The sequence below is a fragment of the Lonchura striata genome, chromosome Z (assembly GCF_046129695.1).
Source record: "Lonchura striata isolate bLonStr1 chromosome Z, bLonStr1.mat, whole genome shotgun sequence".
NCBI classification, from domain to species: Eukaryota; Metazoa; Chordata; class Aves; order Passeriformes; family Estrildidae; genus Lonchura; species Lonchura striata.
In genome coordinates, this window is record NC_134642.1 from 83,737,162 (window position 1) to 83,759,876 (window position 22,715).

Sequence of the window (22,715 nt, forward strand, 5' to 3'; positions counted from 1 at the left end):
GTCACTCCGTAACGTCAGAGTCCTTTCCCAAACTAATTCACTCCGTGAACAGAAATCACTTCAGCCGAGACGTACTTCAAATCTCTACGAATACAGATCTACACAGGCTCTGTCTCAAGTGCGAGCATTAAAGGCCCTACGTAATTCAGACCCGCACACGCCACACCCGCACCCTCACGCCGCCAACGTGGCGCTGCCGAGGCCCCGCCCGCCCCGCCGCTTTTATAGTCGTGCGGAGCGAACCAAGCTGAGGCCGCAGCACGGGGGTGCGACCCCCCCGTAAGGGGCCGTTGGACGCGGCCGTGAGAGACGTGGCAAGGAACGGCGGCGGCGCCGCGGTGGATGCTGGGAGTTGAAGTCCGAGGAGGCGCTTGCCGCGGCCTCCTTTCGCGTATCCCCGGGACGGGAAAGGTCGGGAAGAGACAGCACGGGACGGGCGGGCCGGTCTCGGTGAGGGCGCTTTTGGCGGCGGGAGGACTCGCCGCGTTGTGACCCGTGGTTCCGGGCGGCGGGGAGGAGCGGCCGGAGGGCTGGGCCGGGCCGGGCGGTGCCGGGGCCCGGAGCGGAGGAGCGGGGCTCTGCCGGGGCTGTGACCCGGCGCGTCCTTGCGGGGCTGCAGCGGCTCCTGCAGCCAGCGCCGGCTCCGAGGCTCGCTGTGAGGTGAGGGTCGGGCGGCAGCGCAGTTCCCGGTGCGGTTTGTCCCGGTGGTTCTCTGGGTCAGCGCTGCCGGCCGGGTTTCTCCTGCCTGGGGAGTCCGGGTGCCGGCTTGTTCGGAGCCTCGGGGCACCAATTCCAGCCCTGCAGTGAGGGGTGGCAGTGCTGGTCCTGGTAAAATGCCTGCGGTTTCATCCCCACCTTCGTTAATGCCGGATGGAATGGTGCTTCAGGAGCCTTACTGCTTTATTGTGGTGTCTCTGGAGGCGTAATTTGCAATTTGTGTTATTTACTGGCTTTTATGATCACATTTTTAAAAACTCACATTCTTTTGGGGGAATTACCTGTGAAAGTGCTGGAGCTGTTGCATCCTGTGATATCCATATCCTGGAAGAAGGATGGGTGCGGGCTGTTGGAATGGGCTGGGTCTGGCTGTTCCTTTGGTGCTCTAATTTCATGGCATTGCTGGATGGTGTTAGCACTTCCACATTTCCAGATCAGGAGTTCTCCCACTGCAACCATCACTGGTGTGGGCTGTTTCAAGAGGGTTTTGTGACACTGAAGTATTTGCTAGCAAAGGGAAAGCGGGGGGTGTGCGTCTGAAAATGTTCGAAATTAAATAATTGCCATTCTGATGATTCTGATGAGGTCAGGCAACCTCTGGAAAAAGGAGTTTGGTGGGTTTATGGTGTCTGTCAGCACTAGTGACATGGGAAGGCCAACAGACTTGCTGTCATGCCTGGTGTTTCCACCTCTCCCGGTGTGTGTTAGTTCTCATGCACACTGGTGAAAAGGCTCCTTTGGTGTTGCTTTTTGGGTTTCTTGTAAGGTGAAAAGGTTGTGCAAGTGTTGTGGTTAACATAATTTATGTGATGAATATAGAATCACGGAATTATTTGGGTTGGAAGGGGCCTTAAAGATCATTTTGTTCCACCCCCTGCCATGGGCAGGGACATTTTCCACTATCACAGGTTACTCTAAGCCCTGTCCTACCTTGGACACTTCCAGAGATCCAGGGGCAGCCCCAGCTGCTCTACGCACCTTGTGCCAGGGCCTCACCACCCTCACAGTCAAGGATTTCTTCCTAATATCTGACCTAAATCGATTTTCTTTTAGTTTGAGTGTTTTTCACTATCTGCTGATAGTTCAATTCATCAGATTCTGCATTAAGCTGTACTACAAAACATGTAAGCCAGCACATTGCACAGTTACTTCATTTGTGGATTTTCTAGCTCACGTCACATCTTTGAAGTGCTCATGTTAACTTGGAGGAAGCACGAGTTAAACGCAGCCCCAAAATAAGTGCACAGTACTGTTTACCTGCTGCAATCAGCTTCGTTATGAATTGGGAGGAAAGTTGACTTAGCTTCAGTTTCCTCCTCTAAGGCCTTAATAATGAAAAGTTATCTGCCACCTCAGTTTCAAGACAAGGGATCACCTCACACACACAGATGCATTGTTCGAGGCATGACATCAGTAAAGAGTCTGAAGTCTTGGAAATCGGGTATAGGAGAGTTCTGGGGGGCTGGTTTGTTGGGGTTTTTTTGTGTTGTTTATCCCCTCTCCCGATTACCTCTCTCTTTAAGACTTTGGACTTTGGAGCAAGTCTTTCACCCGAGGTGATTAAACTGATGACCTCTCTGTGCGCTTTCTTTGCACAGAGAAAGGAGCTCTCCTTAATGCTCTCACTTTCTAAAATTGAAAATAAAACCCATGAGGCACTTTTCAGATGAAAGTTTTAAACGTACTCAGGGTCCAGTTATGGTTTGGTTTCATTCTTTTGAAGAGTGTTGTCATTTGCATCTTATTCTGGACAGTTGTTAGCGTGTGCTTACCCATGAGCAGTGTCTGCAGCATGTGAAAGCTTAATTAAAAGTTATGTCCACTGTGATTAAAGTCAAAACGTTTAGTGGCATTTCAATTCAGTGTTGCAGCTTAGTGTGGTTGTGTTTCATTTTAGGCTCCATTTAGAGAGCAGTTTTCTCTCTGAGAGTACTTAAATATATTGTGGTTTCTTTTTGTGGATTTCTGGGGGGCAGTTTTTTCTTTTTTGTTAAGTTTTTTGTTTATTTGCATTTTTTGCCTTTTTTTATTAGCAGGAGCACTGAAAGAGAAGGGATCAGTTCAAGATGACTGAAAATACACCTCATTATAAACTCTGAAGTATCGGTGATTCTAGATAATGTGTTTTTATCCACAAGAAATTTTCTAATCTCCATTTGTAGGTAATCTTATCATTAGCTGTGAATGTCTGTATTTTATAGTAATAACCTGAAGAATGCTTTTGAAGTGTGGTTAAGTTGTTAAGATTATTGCAAAATATTAGTACAAATGTAATTACTTTCTATTGAACTAAAGTGAAAAGACAAATAATTTGCCATTATAGTCTCTAAATCAAATTATTTACTTCCTGCTTTTAGCACAAGCCCTGTTTTAGCCTGGCTTTCCATACAGTATACACAGCCTAATTCCCTAGTTTAAGAATTAGGTTAATGGCTGAGATTTGGTTTTAGGTTAATGGATGAAGTTCAGCTGGTGAGAATCAGTAGAAATAGTTCTAGAGACACATTTTGTGGGTTTTCTGTAATGTGAGGGTTTAGCATCATCCCCATAGTGTCTTCATTGTACCGAAAAGGTTTTTTTTGAAACCAAATGATTGATCAAACAAAATTCATGCTTCTGCTTCCTAAAGGGTTTGTTTTAAGGATGACTGATCACTGGGAATACATTTGTCCTGTATTTCTCGTCACCATATTCCTACTTTTTAATTTCCACATAAAAACAAACCAGGATTTCCTTCTAGGAAGACGTGGCATTATCGAATTTGCAGTTTCGGGTCACAAATCACTAGATGGCAGTGCTAATGCTGTTTTCACCTAAATTCCATGTGCTTCCCTTTCCCTGTCGCTGGGTTTCTCCTTTGCCCCTTCAGTTTAGTAAACCAAAATGTTCTAGTTTGCAAGAAGGCACAAAAGTCACTTCCTTAAGAAATTAGGCTGAGTTTCCAGGTGCTCCCTGTTGCAAATTGTGTGTCTGTGGCTTGGATTATGAAGAGTTATTATGGCTTTTGGGTTTTTTCTCAAGTCACTGAAAAGACATCCGAGTTCTGCACCCAACAGTCATTAAAGAATTGTAGGCTGATCCAACTGGGAAACTTTTTCCCTGCATCTCCCCTGAGGGAAGTTGGGAACCCCTTCTGGAATTTTTGTTGAGGCTGAACACTAATGGGTTTCTTGGGTCCTTTATTCCATAGTTTTCTTCTTCCTCACACACAGCTGGTTTTGGGTATGCCAGTTATGTTCATAAATATCCTGTAGGGTCATTTTAGTAATCTGTGGTGCTGGGTTATTTCAACACTATGAACTATTAAGTTACCCATTGCACTTTCTGCTTTCCTTTTGCCTATTCCTGTGCCTGGTCTTTACCCTTAATTTTCTTCTTTAAATTATTTACTTTTTTTATAATTCAGTACTTGCAAACCACAACTGGACCATGTTGACAAATCAGTGTACAGAAAGTGGTTGGTTGTGCAGGCTCCATATTAGTCAAGACATCATTTAAATCTGTTTCATATGAGATTTTTTATCTTATTTCAGCAACTGACATGATTCTTTTCACATTTGGGATTACTGTTTCTGTTCTGAGTCTTTTTTATTGCAAAGTTAACAGCAAAGAACAGCTACGGTGATACTTATATTTCTACTAATTCCTGACTCCAGATGTCAGGTGGCTTTTTGGGGTGTTGCCCCTTCTCCCTCCCCTCCAGCACCACCACTGTAATAGGTTTTTGAAAATCTGAAAAATCCCTGCACAGAGTTTTTGGAAGGCTGCTCTATGGAATTTTACCACTCATTCTGCATGGCCACAGAATTTATTTTAAGTAGTGAGCACTTCTCAGCAGCTTTTCATCATGGTATTGGGTGAAATCAAGCAGCAGATTGGAAGAGCCTCGAAAAAAATGTTTATAGGTTTTGATCAGAGATTACATTAGTTGCACAATGGAAAATTCTTTCATGTTTTTCAGTGCATAATTGGAAGAATAACTTAAGAAGTACTTCCGTGCAGAGGAATGTAAACTCCTGTAGATGGATTAAAAGATGAAAATCTTAAATTGCAAATTCCTGCCCTTAGTAAAGTTTGATTGAAGAGTTTGCATTTCTTTGTTACAGGGTGATGAGATGTACTTTGCAAGGACAGTGTGTTCCCCACCCGGCAGTTACTGACCCTTTCATCCCATCTGAAGAGAAGCCTTTAAGTGAATTAGAGATGCTCAGAACCCAAAATCCATCTGTCATAAGAATTTCTTGAAGAGTGCTGCACATAAGCCACATTGACTTGCTTTCCATGGCTGGGCTGAAGCATTTAATCCTGAATCACTTAAAGCAAATCATACTAATTTGTCAGAGGGTCTGTGACTTCTACTATGTGGTTTTGATGCTTTAATTTGTTTGGAAACTCTTAGTGCACGTGTCAAGACTGACATTGATGTCCTGCTGTCTGGATTTTTCGGTTTGGCAATAATAGTAATTTTTCCTTCACATTAAACTAAGAGTTGTGTATACCTTTGAAACAATGATGAGAGAATGAGGAATTTTTACTTTGTTTTTTTTAAACAGAGGAAAGCCCCTCTGTTTTTCTAAGTGTAGCTCTTTTTTATATATAAGTGAGTATTTTTATTCAATATATTATTTAAGCCTTTTCCTGTGTGAATTCTGAAAGAGGATAAGGTGGCAGTCTTCAGTAGCTAGTGATGTAAACGGACATGGTGGAAAATGTTTTGAGCCTATCTAATTTAGATATATATATATATAATTACTTCATACAATACTTTTATTTTAGTAAAAGTTCCTTAAGGACTGCTGCCTCAGGGAGTGGTACAGGTACTTTACCAAACTTGTGAAGAAGAAGGACTTTTTGTAAGGTGCTGCTGCACTGAAGCATGAAAGTCTCTTGGTGTTCATGAAAATCTTAATTTTTCCACTTTTCTTCTTCTAAGATGCTTTGCATTAATATTGTTAAATAAGCATATAGGTTAATTTTTTTTTTTTTTTTAGCAATAGTATGTTTTAAAGGTTTATTCAAATATGTCAAAAGATTTTTCTGGCCTTGAAAATAAAAACCAAAGGGTTCAATTACTTCCACTTTTGTTGCCAACACCAGAGAAGTGTGGTGTATGGATTTTACAGGAATTGGCTATCCTGGAAAACTTGGTGTAAGTATAATTTTAATCATGCTGGAAGTAACAGGTCTGGTTTGCTTTATTACAGATCAACAATACAGCAGAATTGTACGCTGTAGTTAAGTTTTTCTTGCAATGAGCTATGGGGTTTGTGATGTGTAATTACTTCTCTATTATTACTCTTCTAAGTACCACCAGTATATTTTGAAAGCAGTAGCTGGTTAGGCACAGTATGGTTTTTAGAAAGAGTCTTGGAGTTCGAGGTATTATCACACAGCTAAAAATTAAGAGAAGATACAGGAGAAGGGGGACACTGGATAATTTTGTACTTGAGATAAATCAGTTGTTTTGTTTTTTTTTTTTCCCCTCTAGAGTTGGTATTTGAATTACCTGTTCTGTTCAAGAATCTAAATAACTGTGTTGTGGCCTCTGCATCCAAATTTAAAATCTTTTCCCTTGTTTCTCAAGATGCACTTTATATATCTTTTTTTTCCCCCTCACAGCTTTTTATAGCTGAAGGAAGATGATGGAAGAGAGTGGGATAGAGACGACTCCGCCTGGCACACCCCCTCTGAGCACAGCAGGGGAGGCTGCTGCTACACCTGTCACTTCAGGTACAGAAACCTTTATTCAGTCTTTTGGAGCACTACAAAACCAGTTGCAATCAGCATAATTGCAGTTCTCTTCTCCAGGCTAATTGGAAGGATTTAAATTGTTTCTTAATTATGGAAGCGAGCTCCTTATCTGTAAAGCATCCGATATCACACAGAATATTTTTAGCAGTTTTTTTTATTCTTGAAACTATTATAGGAAGTGATGTGGATGCACTTGTTTCTTTTAAGGCTATAGGGCTGGGGAAATAATACCTACCACTACAGTTCAAGTTAGATGAGCAGCACAGAAGGGAGTTAAAACAGATTTACAGTCCTCTAGTGAATAGTGGTAAAACAGAATAATCACTTGTGTTTTAATACTGATAGAATCCCAGAATGGTTTGGGTGGAAAGGAATTTAGAGACAATTTTGTTCCACCCCAGCCATGGCAGGGACACCTCCCACTGTCCCAGCTGCTCCAGCCCCAGTGTCCAGCCTGGCCTTGGGCACTGCCAGGGATCCAGGGGCAGCCCCAGCTGCTCTGGACACCCTGTGCCAGGGCTGCCCACCCTGCCAGGGAAGGATTTTTCCTAATAACTTCCCTAAATCTGCCCTCATCCAGTTTAAAGCCATTCCCCCTGTCCTGTCACTGCACCTCTGTAAAAAGTCCCTCCAGCTCTCTTGTAGCCCCTTTAGGTACTGGAAGGTCCTCTAAGGTCTCACTTGTGGTGGGTAATCAGAGTACTTTTTCTGACTTTTTCAAAATTCTGAACATCATATTTGAGTACCAGATACTGAATTTTTTGGCAGATGTGGTATTATTGAGTCAGACTTGTACAGTCTCTCTTGTTAGATGCTGAAGGAGGAATATACTGACAAGATCTCAGCCCAGAACATTAAATGAGTTACATAATAAAATCAATTTTTTTTTTCTAATTAAAACTGTGGAAATGTAACCTATGATGGAGCAGTTACTTTAACTAGGATGAAAATGAATTCTGGAATAGGCTTGCCAGTGATGTTACCACACATGAAATATACTCACTGCCTCATTCATACACAAGCAAAGAAACCAGAGCCAGAAGTGCATGAAGTGCTACAGGACATCATCAATAAAGTTAATTTTATAAAAATGGCCTTTAAATAGTATGTTTTTGGCACTATTTTGTACTTACATAGGGAGTGACCATTAAAGATTTAATTTTTTTTTATGTGGCAGATGTTTGCTGGCCACCAGTGGCAAGGTCTATTAAAAGAGTTGCTGAAATTAACATAGACATTAACTTTTTTTAACAAAAAGTCTCAGATTTGCTGATGTTTTCTGTGGTGGTAGTCAGCTGTGTACTACCTAGTTGATACTTCCAAAAAAATATGCACTCATGATTTGTCCTATCCAGGTAAAGGTGACATTTCAACAAGGAATGACACAGGAAGTACTTTTGTAAGAAAGTCATGTTTTTGAGAAATCATTTCCAAAACTGTTATTTGGAAATAACTTCTATCATTATTCATCCCTGCTGCCAAAACCAATGCAAGTGTTGCATAAAAACTGTCGGATCTGTAGACATCAACTTGCAAAGAAAATTTCCTGACCTGTATAAACAACTTCCAAACTGTTTCCATGGGATTTGAATGCACTTGTTAAAAATACAAAAATGCAGCACGTTCATCTTGCAGGGGCAGTTGATGGACATCAGGGAAGATGAAAATTTGTGAGCTAAATCTCAAGGAAAACCTGAAATGGTTTTCAAGGAAAACTTGAAAGGTTTATGGGTGAGAGTGGGAAATAAATAGCACAGTACAGCAAGCACAGCAAACAAGCAATTCCTCCATGTAGATTTCTGTGTTTTTTTCAGCCCTTAAACCTAAGCATCAGAATGGCCTGAATTTAGAACCAGACTTTTAAATTCCTGCATCATGAGGTGTTAAACCAAGATGGAATAATTGCTGAGGTTTATCCAGTTGCACTGCTAACCTTAAAAAGTTACTATCAGTGGTTGTATTACATAGTAGGTTAACAATTTTTAATTAACTATATTATTATATTGATAGTATATTATCAAAACAATTTCCAGTGTAAACAGAAAATGTTTTGTACTCTTAAGAATTTTTTTCATTAGTCTTTATCTCATAATTTCAAAATTTTTGTTGTGTATGTTTTGTAATACACATGACATACTGGTACAGTGGTGCATGTAAGCAATATATAAATAAATTTTACATGGGGGAATGAATGTTCAATTTTTTTTTACTGATGGGTATGTGAGACCAAATTTTGAGCCCATGGCATTAGTGTGATTTACATATCATTTGACTATGGTGTTTAGGCTGAGGCCAGTAAGATGCTTAAGCTGGTTTAGCATGTTGCTGCCATCAAAAAAGGGAATTTCTGTTTTCCTGACTTAATTTCCTGGCTTAATTTGGTTAAAGACAGGAAAAATGGCTTATCCAAGGATCAGCTGAAACAGGGAAAGCAGAGGGGTTAGAGATGGGTACCAGAGAAGAAAGAGCTGCCTTAGGTTCAGTCCATCTTCCAGTGTCACACCTCTAAAACAACTCCCACCCTCCCAGATGTTAGGAGTGTGTGTTTTATTCCTGAAGATGAGTACATCCTGCATCGTCAGTTGATGCAGCAGTCACTCAGGCATAACAGAGCTAGCTAGAAATTTCTGAGGCAGGTTTCAGCTGCTGTAAATTCAGTAGTCAAATGTTAATTTGTCTTTTTAAGCTAATGACAAGTAGGGTCATGCAGGAGGAGATGTGTCTTACAAGATACTGCTACCAAGGATTAAGTGCCATGGGTGCTGTGTGAAAACTCAAGCAGAAGTATCAAATTCACTTTGAATGAAAAAAAAAACCCTGATTGGTTAGAAAATTATTTGTGAAATGTATGAACAATTATATAATTGAATCTCTGAGATGAAGGCTTCTAAAATTCTTTATTCTCTCTTTTTTTTTTTTCCCTTGTTTTTGTAGCTTTGTCCAGCCCCCTTGCCACACCGAGCATTCCATCTTCTGCCTACTCACTACCCTTGCCAGCTGGAGTGTCCCCAGCTCCTCCTTCCATGATGACCTCGTCCTCTCTTCCAGTTGTGCCTTCTGCAACCGTTTCTGCAATTGCACCACTGCAAAGCCCTGTCTCACCTCCTCCTGCCCCTGTAGCTTTCAGCACCCCCATGTCCCATATCTCTGCTCCTCCTCCTCTGAACTCTGCTGCTGGCCCTGGTCTTCCTGCACCTCCCACTGGTCCCCCCATTTCAGGGTTTTCCTTGTCTTCCACCTATGATATCACCAGAGGTCACGCTGGCCGAGCACCTCAGAGCCCACTCATGCCTTCATTTTCTGCACCTCCAGTCACAGGTAACTCTTTATTTGCTGTCCTGTTTGTGAGACATGATGGGGAATCTCCTGGCCGACTTATTATTCTTTTGGGTATACTTAATTAATTAGTTGTACTTAGGGGAAGGGATAATTAATATAGCTCTACTCAGAAGAAGGTATAATAGCCTTTAAAATACACTTATTCTGTCCAGGACAGAATCCACTTTAAGTTCTGGTGACATTCAGGTTCACAGGAAAATCTTTTGTTTGATAACTTTTGTATTTGTTACCTTGCACACCAAAGCCCAGCTTTTCTTCAGCTGAGAGAGCCACCTTCAACCATTATGTTTCCCCAGAATGACAATCACAGGCTATAAACTCATAATTTTCAGGGTTTTGTTCTGAAAATCTGTCTCTTAACAAGCTGTCACGTGACACCAGCTTCTATTTTCTTGTTTCCAGCCACAAAATTGCATTGGGATAGCTAAAAATACATAATAATACATACCTTCCATGCAGGCAGTTGCTGTGGTTGCTGAACTGATGTCATTTTCAGCTTGTGGAGTGGAAACTTCTCTCCTCAGCTGCAGTCAGGCCAAGCTTTTGTTATTACTGGTGATATCTCTTTCAAGTAGTCTGTATTAGGAAGATGTCTAAAAAGGGCTATCAGTTGTGCAACATAAAACAAAAATAACTCTCAGTTAAGGCTAGTGTTAGAAAATTTGTTAAAATAAGCTTGAGTAGTGGGGCATAGGGTCTGACTTTATTTTTCTACTGTTCTAGTTGCTTTTGTTTTCCTTAAAAGTATGTAAAGCTTCCTCATTTTTCTACTACTATTGGTTTCCAGCACTTGGTGTTAGAAAATTTACTTTTCCCATTGTATGAGAATATTCCTATGCCTTTGTTCAGACACTGACACTTGTCCCTCTCTTTACTGAGAGTTTATTATGCAAATTTGAATACAGGAAGAACAGCTTTTAATTTAGCATGATAAGAAAAATAATAATTGTTTAACTTTGTGCATAATATGAGGCAGTCTCAATTTTATTAGCAGGTATGCTTACATTCATGAGATCTGCTAGCCTTTAACAAGCAGAATTGTTTTGGGCTTTCAAGAAGTGAGGTGAATTAACCTGGAATTGTTTTAATCTTCCTGCTGTTTTCCTGTTAAACAACTGCATATTGCTTCAATATAACAAATTAAACCCTTGTGTTTTTATTTGTCTCTTACAGGTGTTTTGGCAGATCCCATTACTCAACAGGCACCTTTCTCTTCATCCTTGTCTCCTGTGGCTGGTTCTGCAATCACTTTTCCTGAGGAGCATGAAGATCCCAGAGTATCTACTGCCCAGAGTGGAGCACCTGCAGGAGGACTCTGGGGGTTTATAAAGGTAGGGTGTTTTTGTCTGTTTCCTTCATGAGGAATTACCAGTTTGTGCTGACTACAGGAAGACATCTTGCTCTCTTTAAGTGCATGCTACTATAAGTAATTTTTTTCCCAGCCTCATGTGCAAGGTGATTGTTTTTAATAGTGGTGCTTGCTGAAACTCTTATTTTACTTTTTCGCTGTATAGAAGAGAGGGGACTGTACAATTGCAGGTGTTCTAGGTTAATTTTGATTGCTGTGATAAGAACTTGTGATAGACCCTGTTCCATATCCATATGGGTATGTTCTTAAACCAGACAAAGCTCTAGAACCTTTAAGACCTGAAGGTATTTTTTACTTCACAAAGATTATATGCAGAAAAGGTTAGTCTGTTTCACCTTACCTGAATGCTTTGCATATCCCATGTAGAACTTCCTAATTAACTGAGTTTGATTCCTGTGGGATGCAAGTCATGCTTGTTCTATAACAATCAAATTATATTTTGACTTTTTCCAAGGACTGACAAACAACATATTTTTTCAATCACAAAGAAGCATCTAAGGTATTTTGTAAGATGAGTCTGCTAGAAGGTGTGGCATGTATAGTGCAGAACAGATACTCCTTGTAATGCCATCTAATCAGGCAGAGGAAATAAGCAGCAACATCAACTAGCAGAATTTCATTAGCCTGTAACCTTTCTGGAGCTGTAAGAGATGTTACATTTAAGTAGCATCATGAAGATTGTGACAAAAAGATCTGAGGGTTGTACTTGCACATTGAGCTGTCTTCAAGAGCAGCACCACATTCTGTCCTATCTCACACTGAATGTGAAGGCAGAATAGAGATGATTGTTCCAGTGTATATGAGGAATTTTGGTTTTCAATCCCTTTTGAGCATGAAAACCTGGCAGAAGAAGTTGTGTGTGACATGGCAGACTGAACCCTTTGTTACTCCAGTGATACTGTCTTAAAGAGGAAGATTAATTCTTCATCAGTACACTGAGAGCAGAGTGGTCACACTGCCATTTTCAGGGAGAAATGTCTTCTCATGATCATAAAAACACATTTTCCTTCTTCCTTGAAATAGCAATGTTTTCCTTTCGGTCCTTATATTCCTCCTAATATTTGCAATAGGCGGCGGTGTTCTAGAAGAGAACATTTTACTTGTAACATGATTCTTTAGCCCTTCTTAGAGTACCAGGGCTTTCAATTACAAATAAATTGAAAAGCCAGTCTCATCCACGTTTTAGTGCTGCCACTCGGATCCAGAAGGTGTCGTCTTTCTTTTTATGGAGCATTAATAATCTGTATTACTGACTCCAGTAATAAAGACTTTGGTTGAAGTATCAAGCATTCCATGTGCCCTGTGTATTCAGTTACCCCTTCTTGAGAATTTCGTAAGTGAAATAATGAGGAATCATAATTTTACTGCAACCATCAAATTTGTGATATATGTAAGCCCACATCAGAGTCTGTGCTTTTTAAAGATGAGCCAGAATCTGGGACATGTGGTGGTAATTTTTACAGAAATGCATCCTGAATTTCCTGTTGAGAAGCTGACACAGTAGTTGCCACACTTATCTTTATTTCTGTTGAAGTAATTTGTTAAGAAATCAAACACCTTCCTTTCAGATTTCCTTCAAGCTCAGTCATATTGAAAAATACAACAATCAAAAATTGACAAATTAATGGTCTGGAATCAAATGGGACTGTTGCAGTTTCTTCACTCATTCAAAAATACCTGAGCAGTCCCATTGCAGTTCCAAGATTAATTTCCAAATAATTGTTGCAATTACATTGTATTTTGGATTGGCATAAAAATATTGATTATTTCGCCCTATTTGTGCTAGGCAAATGAACACATAAAGGCATCTTCCACAGGTAGAAGTAGTCTCAGTGTTCAGGAACCATCAATATAATGACATTATATTAGTTAAGTAGCCAGGATGCTAACTGGAGAAGCACTTTCTGGCTTTGCAAGATGATGAAGCTCTTTCTGCATTAATAAGGAAGATAATATTTAAACTTCAGGTAGTATCAGAAAAGCCATGCATTGATAGTCATATCCTGCAGAGTTTGTGCTGAGTAATGCACAGCAGATTTTACAGAGCAGCTTAGCTTTTTTGTTGTTTTTTTTTTTTTAACAGTAACATTTTGAATTTCTTGAGGAGGAGAAAAAAAACCCCAACATAATATGGAAATGTTTTTGCTTAAATTTAGGGTGTAGCTGAGAATCCCATGGTGAAGTCTGTTCTTGATAAAACCAAGCATTCAGTGGAGACCATGATCACAACGCTGGATCCTGGCATGGTTCCATATATCAGTGAGTGTTTATGATAAACCATAAAGTTTTGCTTGTAAATCCTTGAGAAGCTACTGCAATAGCCACTACTTCTACACTTGGAAGTGTAAAAGCATTTCAGTTACAGCTTGAAAATTAATAGGAAGGAAAAGCTTTGTGTTACTCAACATTTTTTATTTTATTGGAGGACACTGCATGTCACATGTAGCATAAGAGTAAAATAGGCAAGTAGAAGGCACTATTTGTCCAGGTTGTTGGTTTGGTTTTGGTTTTGTAAGTGTGGTTTTTTTTTTCCTAGCAGCCTGATAAGCAGCTCTCCCTCCTAGGTGTGCCAGTACTGACCTTGTTCTGCCTATGAAAAAAGCTGGTCAGGAAACAGCTAAGACTGAGAAAAAACCATTAAAATGTTTTTTTTATTATTTTGTTTTCCTGAGGCTATTAGGTGACCCAGCTAACTACTGCTGCAGTTTTGTACTAGTGCAGAGGACAGGGAAAGATGACCTAATTTTTGAGTAGTAGTTAATGTCTTACATTTAAGGGAAAATTTCCAGCAGTTGCCTGGTGAGGAGGTAGCAGGAATAAAACCAGTGAGGCCACCCAGCAATGCCTTCTAAAGGTATTTGAGAAAAGTAGCAGGATGCAGGGCAAAACTACAGTAGATGTTGATTTTTGCACAATTTGGCTATGTGTATTTAACATTTCTATTGCAGTCATCAGTATCCCTTTTTAGAAACAAGATCTGTTGGTATCCTGGATAGTTTGACCCAGTGTTTATTGACAGAAAAACTTTATCTGGAGAAGGAAATAATACTAATAAAATGCTTGGTTTGTAGGATTTAGGTTGAGTAAACCAAGTCAGTGGTTGCCTCAAAGCTCTCTAAAGTCCTGTTGGAAGGGGAAGCATCTGTGTACATCTTGGCCATTCATGTACTGCATTGGTTTTGTAGTTTCAGGTTGTGAAAATGGGGCAGAGGTTTGTAAACTTAGCCTGTACGTCCTTGTAGAAATGTGTTTTATGAAAACCATGTCCTCAAGAATAGCCCCACTTCTCTCTGCTCTCCCTTCATTACTGCAGTGCTAAAGGAATTTCATATTCCTCATTGCCACAACCTGAAATTACCAAAACTTCTGGATGAGTTGGTTAAAATACTTTTTCCCTCATCTGAACAAATAGTATTTCTATAATTGCTTTCTTGAAAAGAGCTGAACAGTTTTCATTGGCACATTGTGAAAATGTTATCTGAGCTGCACTCCTGGAACAGACAATTTCTATCTAGACAGGAAATGGTCACCTCACAAACATAAACAACAGTACTTTTACAACAAAAGACAATGGGGAATCTTAAATTAAATACGGAACTGTAATTTCAGTTTATAATGCACAAGGTACAATGAAATTTCACTTTCAGCTGTCAGAGTTTACCTTCATGTAGGAGTTCTGCCCATGAATTTAGCAGGGTGCATCTAGTTCTTACATTTTAGGTTTCCATTTTACTAGATTTTATCACAAACGGTTTCTTTTAACCTGTGTTAATATCTTTGTTTCAGTTCTGTAGTATCTCTGATGAAAAAATAGATGCTTTGGATATTTGATGATCCATAATACAAAAGAACATACTCTGAATTCTGCAACCAGACATGAGGCACAGTTGCCATTCTTAAAACTGTTAGGCAGTAATTTACTAGATATGTTATGGATTAGTACTTAACTTCATTAAAAGCTCTTGAATTGTATTTCTATTCCTGAGCAGTCAAGCAAAGCTAACTTCAGTAAAAGCCTGCAGTCAACTTTAAGCACTTGTTTAATTATGTTAAATTGATTTATATCAAGAAGAAATCGATGAGAAAAGATACTCTCAATTATTTTTAGTCCAATAGTTGCACAGCATTTAAAACAATTGTTCCCAGTTCAGTGATCTGTACACCTAATTATATTCAGCAAAGCAATTGATAAATAAAATAAAAAATTACCCTTAACCCCCAAAATAGTAGGTTTTACTACTGTTCTAGCCTATCTGGTGATTATTCATAAAAGTAACTGAGGTCTGCTGAGTAATATAAGACAAAAAGTGATTGGTTTTTTCATTAAAATTTAATCACTGGGTTTACCCTTATCAGTGGGGAAACTTTTTTGAATCAGGATAAATACTGCAAACTCTGTAAGCTCATGTGGATGATGCAGTTTACTTAGGCAGCTTTCTCTGATGTCATATTCCATGTTTGAGGAAAGATTCAGCTGTTCTTGAGAAAACTTCTTCCAGCAGGGATGGATGTTATGATGTGTTTCTGCACAATAAAAGTGATCCAGCTGTGACAGACAGATGTGAGGTGTGGTTGAGTCTTCTGTGGTAGTTTTAGATTTCTTTAAATTCATGAATTGTTTTGTTTCCTTCTGAAGAAGTTCAGTGAAAGTACATGCTTCTTTATGGAGATATAACCCTATGGAAAATGTTTAGAACTGTGTGCAAGCTTTTTAGTTCCATAGATATTTACCATCTAAAAAGAGCAGCAATACAATTACACTGAAGTTCACATTCCATGGACAGCTAAAAAGTAATGAGAGCCTTTCTTTTAAATCTTGTGTAATTTGGCAGCTGTTCACTGGATTTTATGACCTGCATCAGTGTTCTTGATCCCATTCATAAGAGTTTGCAATATTCCTTGATGCTTCACAGAACACCAAAACATCCTTGGAAATGGATGTCTTAGTTATTTTCCTAAAGGTCTGTGAATTGTCATCTTGAATGAGTGGTATGATTTTTTTTTTTTTAGGTGCTGAACCTGAAAATAGGTCAGTCCTGCTGCCTGTCTTTCACCCTTGTATCCCTTAGTTATTTATCTGAATTTCAATTCCTAACTTAAATGACTTCTTCTTTATGGAAGAACTATTGTCCAGTGCATGAGAAAGAAAAAAGCAGCTAGAGAAGGTGTAGAACTGTGTTTGAACTATCCAGCAGTGGGAAGGAGGAATATTCCATGCATGGATGTATTTTTCACAGATTACTTTACAAAATTATTTTGCAGGAACAGGGGGAGAGCTGGACATAGTGGTTACCTCTAATAAAGAGGTGAAAGTTGCAGCAATTCGTGATGCCTTTCAAGAAGTCTTTGGGATGGCTGTTGTGACTGGAGAGGCTGCACAGTCCAACATTGCACCACAGCCTGTGGGCTATGCTGCAGGCTTAAAAGTAAGTGGATATGTAATAGTAGAAAGAGAAATTCACCCAAAACAATTTCATTTTCTATAAGTTTCTGGGATAGGTAAATATTTTTTGGGGGGATTTTTTTTGTGTTTTATTTATTTGTTATTATTGTTTGTTTGTTGGAGTGGGTTTTTTTTGTTTGTTTTTTTTTGTTGTTTTGTTTCTTAATTTCTTGTGTTTTTTGGTTCAGGTTTTTTTGTTTGGTTTTTTGTTTGTTTGTGTTTTTTGTTGGGTTTTTTTGTTTGTTTTTTGGTGGTTGGTTGGTTTTGTTATTTTGGGGATTAAGTGTTTGGGGTTTTTTTTTTTCCTTTTTTCCCCTCAATTTGGATCATTAGATCCAAAGCTCTCTCTTTGAAATATTTTCAAGGTTTCTTGCAAACAGATTTGCAGCAAGTGAAGCATACATTGAAGTATACATTGAAGAGTATTTATGTCAGTGTATTATGTCATTTATGTCAATTTCCTTATACTGTCATTTATTGCCATCACATCTTGCATACATTGTGCTGTTACTATGGTTTCAAAGTATATTAGGCATTTGTTGAATAGTCTGCTACCAACACATCATGTTGGAAATGTTAGAAATTAAAAGTCAGCAAGAGTGATTTTCCTCCCCACTAATTCTGTAGATCAAAGACAGTTTGATCAACACTTGATCTTCCTGAACAGATGTGTTCTCTTTAAAAAATAGGAATTCACTGTGCAGCCTTGCAAACTGTTGTGCCACCCAAGAGGAGGGGTTAGCAAAGGGTTCAAAGGTTGTTTCACCAGTTCTGGCCAATTAATGAAAATCCTGAAAACAGCAGTTTCATAATCTGTTTACTAAATGTAAGCAAAAAGTCATAAAATAGGAAGTTTTTTCCCCTAACTATTGTGGCAGTGTTTGCAGAGGAGTAAAACCTGTCCTCATAGCAGTGTATTTATTTTCTGATGCAATTTTATAATGAGATAAAGCAGAATAATATGCATGCTCCTTTACTTGTTTAGCTCCTGCAGTGTATTGTATATTTCTGTTACAACTTCAGAGTGATAACAGTTTTCAGGGGAGTAATTCCTGTGTATTAGCTGAATATGTACCAAAACAAATGGATTCTTTCCCTTGCTCTTCCAAAGTTGGTCCAAAGCTCTTAAAGACTATAAATCCAAGAAGGTCTTAACTTGTATAAATGTCAAAGTAACACAAATATAGACTAATCCTTTAACTGATAGTTAAAACTATCACAGGTTAGGAATTCTTGTCACAGGTTAGGAATTCTTTGCATACTACCCTGGATATTTTTCTTGAGATGTAAAAAAAGTAAAAATGTTTCATTAGCTTTATCTAGGTTTTGTTACTGTTTGTGATTCCTGGCCTTTGACTAGTTTGGGCTGTTGGGTTTTTTTCCTGTTGAGTCATATTTGAAAAGTGTGTTCAAGGGTTCTTTTGGGATTGATCTGCAAGCGTAGCACTAAGCTGTGGTTCAGAGTTTTGTCTTAACAGATTGTGTTTTCACTCAGGGAGCCCAGGAGAGGATAGACAGCCTGCGCCGGACAGGAGTCATCCACGAGAAGCAGCCTGCTGTGTCAGTGGAAAACTTCATTGAGGAGCTGCTTCCTGACAAGTGAGAGCTTTGAATTTATTCCAGGGGGGTGGGGACATGTTGGGAAGGTTCCTTGTTGACTCAAAGCCTGTAAGGAGCTGGTGGCAGTTTGAGGAGAGGGAGAGAGAGAAGGAGAAAGAAAGGAGAAGAAAGGAGATGGAGAAAGAAAGGAGAAGAAAGGAGATGGAGAAAGAAAGGAGAAGAAAGGAGATGGAGAAAGAAAGGAGAAGAAAGGAGATGGAGAAAGAAAGGAGAAGAAAGGAGATGGAGAAAGAAAGGAGAAGAAAGGAGATGGAGAAAGAAAGGAGATGGAGAAAGGAGATGGAGAAAGAAAGGAGAAGAAGGAGAAGAGGAGAAGGAGAAAGAAAGGAGGACGAGAACAAAAAAAGGAGAAAGAAAAAAGGAGAAAGAAGGAGATTTGTCTGAAGTATTTTGGCAGGATTGGTTTTAGTGATGATGTTCAGCTTTTTGTCCAGGCATCTTAAGACCTTAATTTAAGAAATCCTTGTCAGGTTTTGTAGATCCACAATGTAAAAAGCACAGTGAAGTGAGCTGAAAAAATTAAGGAGCTGTAAAATTTGGAATTTGGCTAATGGTTTGTGCATTGTTGTTTGCGTCCTCACGTCTCTCTCTAAAATTGTATCAGAAGAGATATTTGGGCATTTAGAACAATATGATTTTATCAAATAATGTATTTCATGTTTTCCTTTCATTGAGAATGTATTATTCCATCTTACTTGGACTGCACAGACATAAAAATGCTGTTTCAAAATGCATTGCAAGCAACAAGATTTTTTGTAACATACTGTTTGACAGGCAGTTCTTGAAGCAGCTTTATAATTAAATTCCAAAACATTGAAGACAATACTGTGTTTTTCTTAATACAAACTTCAATAATTTTCTTCTACTGTTTACCATGCTTCTGCATGTCCAACAAGAAGAGTTTCAAGTAATCACCCACCAGTACTAATAACATATGTCGTAGTTAATCCTCTGTGAAAAGACAATAAAACATCTAAATCAGACTAGATGGAAATAAAAGCTAAACAAGAATTAAAACTTTTTCCTACTCCTATTTACTTTAGAAAATTCCTCATTCATATTGCACTAAAAATACTAAATGTAAAAATAGAGCAAAAAGAGAGTAACTGTGAAAAAAATAAATAAAGCCCACCACATGCATAAAAATGCAAACACTGGAAGACAATACCAGTAACTTCATTATTAATTGGAAGTAAGTTATATTTAATTAGGAGGCTTTCTCAGCCTTTAATAGTTGCCAGTCAAAGCATTCCAGTGCTCCCTGCAACAAAGATGATGGAAGTTCTTCCTGTCTGGCTCCACTAAACTCTTACCATAAAGCTTATGTGGCCCAGATGGGCAGAAATGCTTCTCTGAAGAATTCATTTAAATGATTGCTATAGTATTAGGCTTGTCAAAAGATCTTCTGAATGTAGAACATGAATGATAAACAGACAAATTTTCTTAAAAATTGTTAGAGAAAGTTATTTTAATGAGAAATGTTCTTTTAAAGTTTGAATGAAAACTGTAGCAGAATACCTGTGGCCATGGGATTATGTCTGGCCACACACCCACCCCTCCATCTCTCTTTTTTTCTTTGATTTTTATGTTTTATGTAATTTGTATTTCTGTGTATTTTTATGCATTTTACATGCATACAGATGCACTGTTGTGAGAGATACATAGATAGACAGGCATGCAAATTTCACATGCAAAATACCACAACAGTTTGATGAGTTTTCATTATTACTACAGCTGTAATAGAGCTTGTAAAATGTTCATAATTCAGCTTTTAGCATGTTGGTTTTCACCAGAGTGATACTCAGTACTCAGAAATAAAACAATTTGCACATCACTGCAGGTGGTTTGACATTGGATGTCTGATTATTGAGGATCCAATTCATGGAATTCACCTGGAAGCATTCACCCAAGCAACACCAGTGCCTTTGCAATATGTTCAGCAGGTGAGAACATAATCCTTTTTCAGTTTTCTTACCAATTAACAGCTGAGACACAAGACTAAAGTTTTATCTTTATTTATTATGTCAGTTTTTATGGAAGTGATTACACTTAAATATTTTCATTAATTTAATGCGAATACAAAATGTTTTTGAATCATGTTTATGAATTAATCTTCAGACATTTATAGCAAAGCTTTTCTTAGTCAAGAGTCTCATTCTGCAATATCTATCACTTTGGAGCACAAGTTTTTCCCTCCTATTTAAGAAGAATAAATACTAACCAAGCTGGCAGCATGGTGTATTCTCTGAAAACCCTTTCCTAAAAACAAACAATTCCCATGTTCCAGATCATTGCTTGGACATAAGTCCCTTATGAACATACAGAGTCACACCTAAAAGGCAAGGCTGATTTCAGATGTGCTATTCTGACAAGGATGTAGAATTTGGAAGTCAAAATATTTAAATCTTGCAAATACTGTGGTTCATTTGATTGGAAATAATGGGATGAAGTGCAGTGGTGTGCAGTTCTGAAATACCACCAAAAGAAGTTTTTCTGGAGGTGGTTTATTTTTCTTTGGGCACAGACTGGGAATTACTCCAGTAACTGCATGTTGCCTGACAGCTGATGTGAGTCATGCTTTAGTAAACTCTGGCCTGAAAATTCTTTTAAAATAAATGTTTCCATGAAGAGTTTATAACCAGAACTGTTTGGGGTTTGACCCTCAGGTGTTGTTTTGGGAGAGCAAATAGTATCTTTGGGGCTTTTTTCAGTAGCACCAATTCCTGAATAGCTGAAATTTGATTCTCACTCCCTTTAATTTGCCACATTGGTCTGTTGATACAAGAACAATTTCTTGCAAAAGTCTGACGACCGAAGCAAATCTACTAATTCCAAACTGTTTCTGTAACCACTTCTCAAACTTTTACACACAGGCCAAGAGTCTCACCCCTCAGGACTACAGCCTGAGGTGGTCGGGGCTGCTGGTGACGGTGGGCGAGGTGCTGGAGAAGAGCGTGCTGAACGCGAGCAGGACGGACTGGCACGCGGTGTTCACGGGCATGTCCCGCCGGCAGATGATCTACAGCACGGCCAAGGCCCTGGCAGGGATGTACAAACAGCAGCTGCCCCCCAGGACCGTGTGACAGCGAGGACACCCTCACACCCGGAGTGCTGGCTTGGATTCTAGGATCGAAGTGCAAGCCGTGCGTTCCCATCCTCAGCAACGCAGATTTGTGATTTCAACTCTAAACCGTCTCTGCTTCTTGAGAAGTGAAGGTGATTTCCAGGAGTGGAAGTCAGCAATTGCAGTTTTTTAGTTAATGTGTGATCTCCAGTATGATTCATGAAACAAACATGCTGCTACAGGCAGCATTGCAGTTTTTTAACTGGAATGTGCTGTGGTGTGACACCTTACCAGCCATTTGCTGAGACAGTTAGCTAGTATTCTTTCTAAAGGGGATATTTGTTTAGCTATTTCTATTATATTAGTAATATAAACATGTTGACAGCATAACATGTATGTTATATATGGATTCCAGTCCAGAGAGACTACCTTCTGTATTACACGTGGTTTTTGGGGCATGTGTTTAGGGGATACTTAACACCTCCTTGGGTTGGTGTCTGTAGGTAGTTCTCAGGATTGATGTAGTCTCTACAGCACCTAAGAGTGAGCTGCTGAAGAATGAAGAAGAGCACAAATCCCATGCCCTGTTAGGTGAAGTCGTTGCTAAGTAATTCTGAATTCTCATTTTCTATGCTGCATCTTTCTGCTTTTTATGTAACAGTAATGGAATTCGTGGCCAGCTGAAGAACCACAGACAAAATTTCAAGTTGGTTCAGTGGGTTTTAGATCAGGTACTGCACTCCCCACATTAAATCATCTCAGCAGTTTCAATAACATTATTTACTCCAGTGCTTCCAGGCTTCATCTATTATATGTAATTATGTAATTTTTTCTATGTATTTACAGTTGTCAGTAATTTGATTATGGAAAACGGTCATGTGTGTATTACTTGCTTTGCAATTCTGGGTTTTCTAAACACTTTTAAGTCTAAAAGCTTTCTTGATGTCATGAGTTCACTATTTCTCATGGAAGTTTTAAGTGGTGTCTGGGTTTTTTTGTGGCTATAAATATCTTCCAGCCATACTCACACAATCTTAAATCTTTACTTAGAAATATGGAAGTAATTGTGAAGAAAATATTTTGGTAATAATACTTTTTTAAGAAACAAAGAATAAACAAATACTTTTTGTTTGCCTTAAAGAAGCAGTTTTTCAGCTTGTATTGCTCAGCCTTTACCTTTCTTAGATGCTTTCAGAGAACATTTTGTATACAATATACTGTTAAGCCAGTTCATATTTGTACCCAGTGAAAGCTTGTCTATTTCCAATACATTTGGCCTTAATTGGCTCACTCTGTAAATCAGTTGAATAAATGTTTTCCCTAGAGAATGGCATCTATTTTAAAGGCTTGTTTTTTATTACAGATTATTAACATCTTTATTGAAGTTGTATTTGCATGGTTGGTTTGCAGAT

At 38.9% G+C, this 22,715-nt stretch overlaps 1 protein-coding gene across 3 annotated transcripts; it reads left to right on the top strand.

Moving 5' to 3' along the window:
* The first annotated feature begins 330 nt into the window (after positions 1-330).
* PRRC1 (proline rich coiled-coil 1) lies at positions 331-22,636 on the top strand. 3 transcript variants are annotated; one of them, XM_021551858.2, is made up of 9 exons: positions 331-450; positions 6,337-6,447; positions 9,403-9,786; positions 10,981-11,138; positions 13,333-13,435; positions 16,439-16,602; positions 18,115-18,218; positions 20,080-20,182; positions 21,113-22,636. In XM_021551858.2, the coding sequence occupies exons 2-9, from the start codon at positions 6,357-6,359 to the stop codon at positions 21,320-21,322; spliced, it is 1,317 nt and encodes a 438-aa protein (XP_021407533.2). In that variant the 5' UTR covers positions 331-450; positions 6,337-6,356; the 3' UTR covers positions 21,323-22,636. The 3 variants fall into 3 exon arrangements, with proteins under 3 accessions (XP_021407533.2, XP_021407535.2, XP_021407534.2); XM_021551860.2 differs by having other exon boundaries at positions 332-411; XM_021551859.3 differs by lacking the exon at positions 331-450 and adding an exon at positions 533-660.
* Positions 22,637-22,715: the final 79 nt, after the last annotated feature.

What these genes read in the sequence shown, in the direction of transcription:
- PRRC1 (XM_021551858.2), top strand. Translation starts at nt 6,357, where the DNA reads ATGATGGAAGAGAGTGGGATAGAGACGACTCCGCCTGGCACACCCCCT. An exon ending in TTCTGCACCTCCAGTCACAG is followed by an intron (nt 9,787 to 10,980) that starts GTAACTCTTTAT and finishes TGTCTCTTACAG; the next exon opens with GTGTTTTGGCAGATCCCATT. An exon ending in GACTCTGGGGGTTTATAAAG is followed by an intron (nt 11,139 to 13,332) that starts GTAGGGTGTTTT and finishes GCTTAAATTTAG; the next exon opens with GGTGTAGCTGAGAATCCCAT.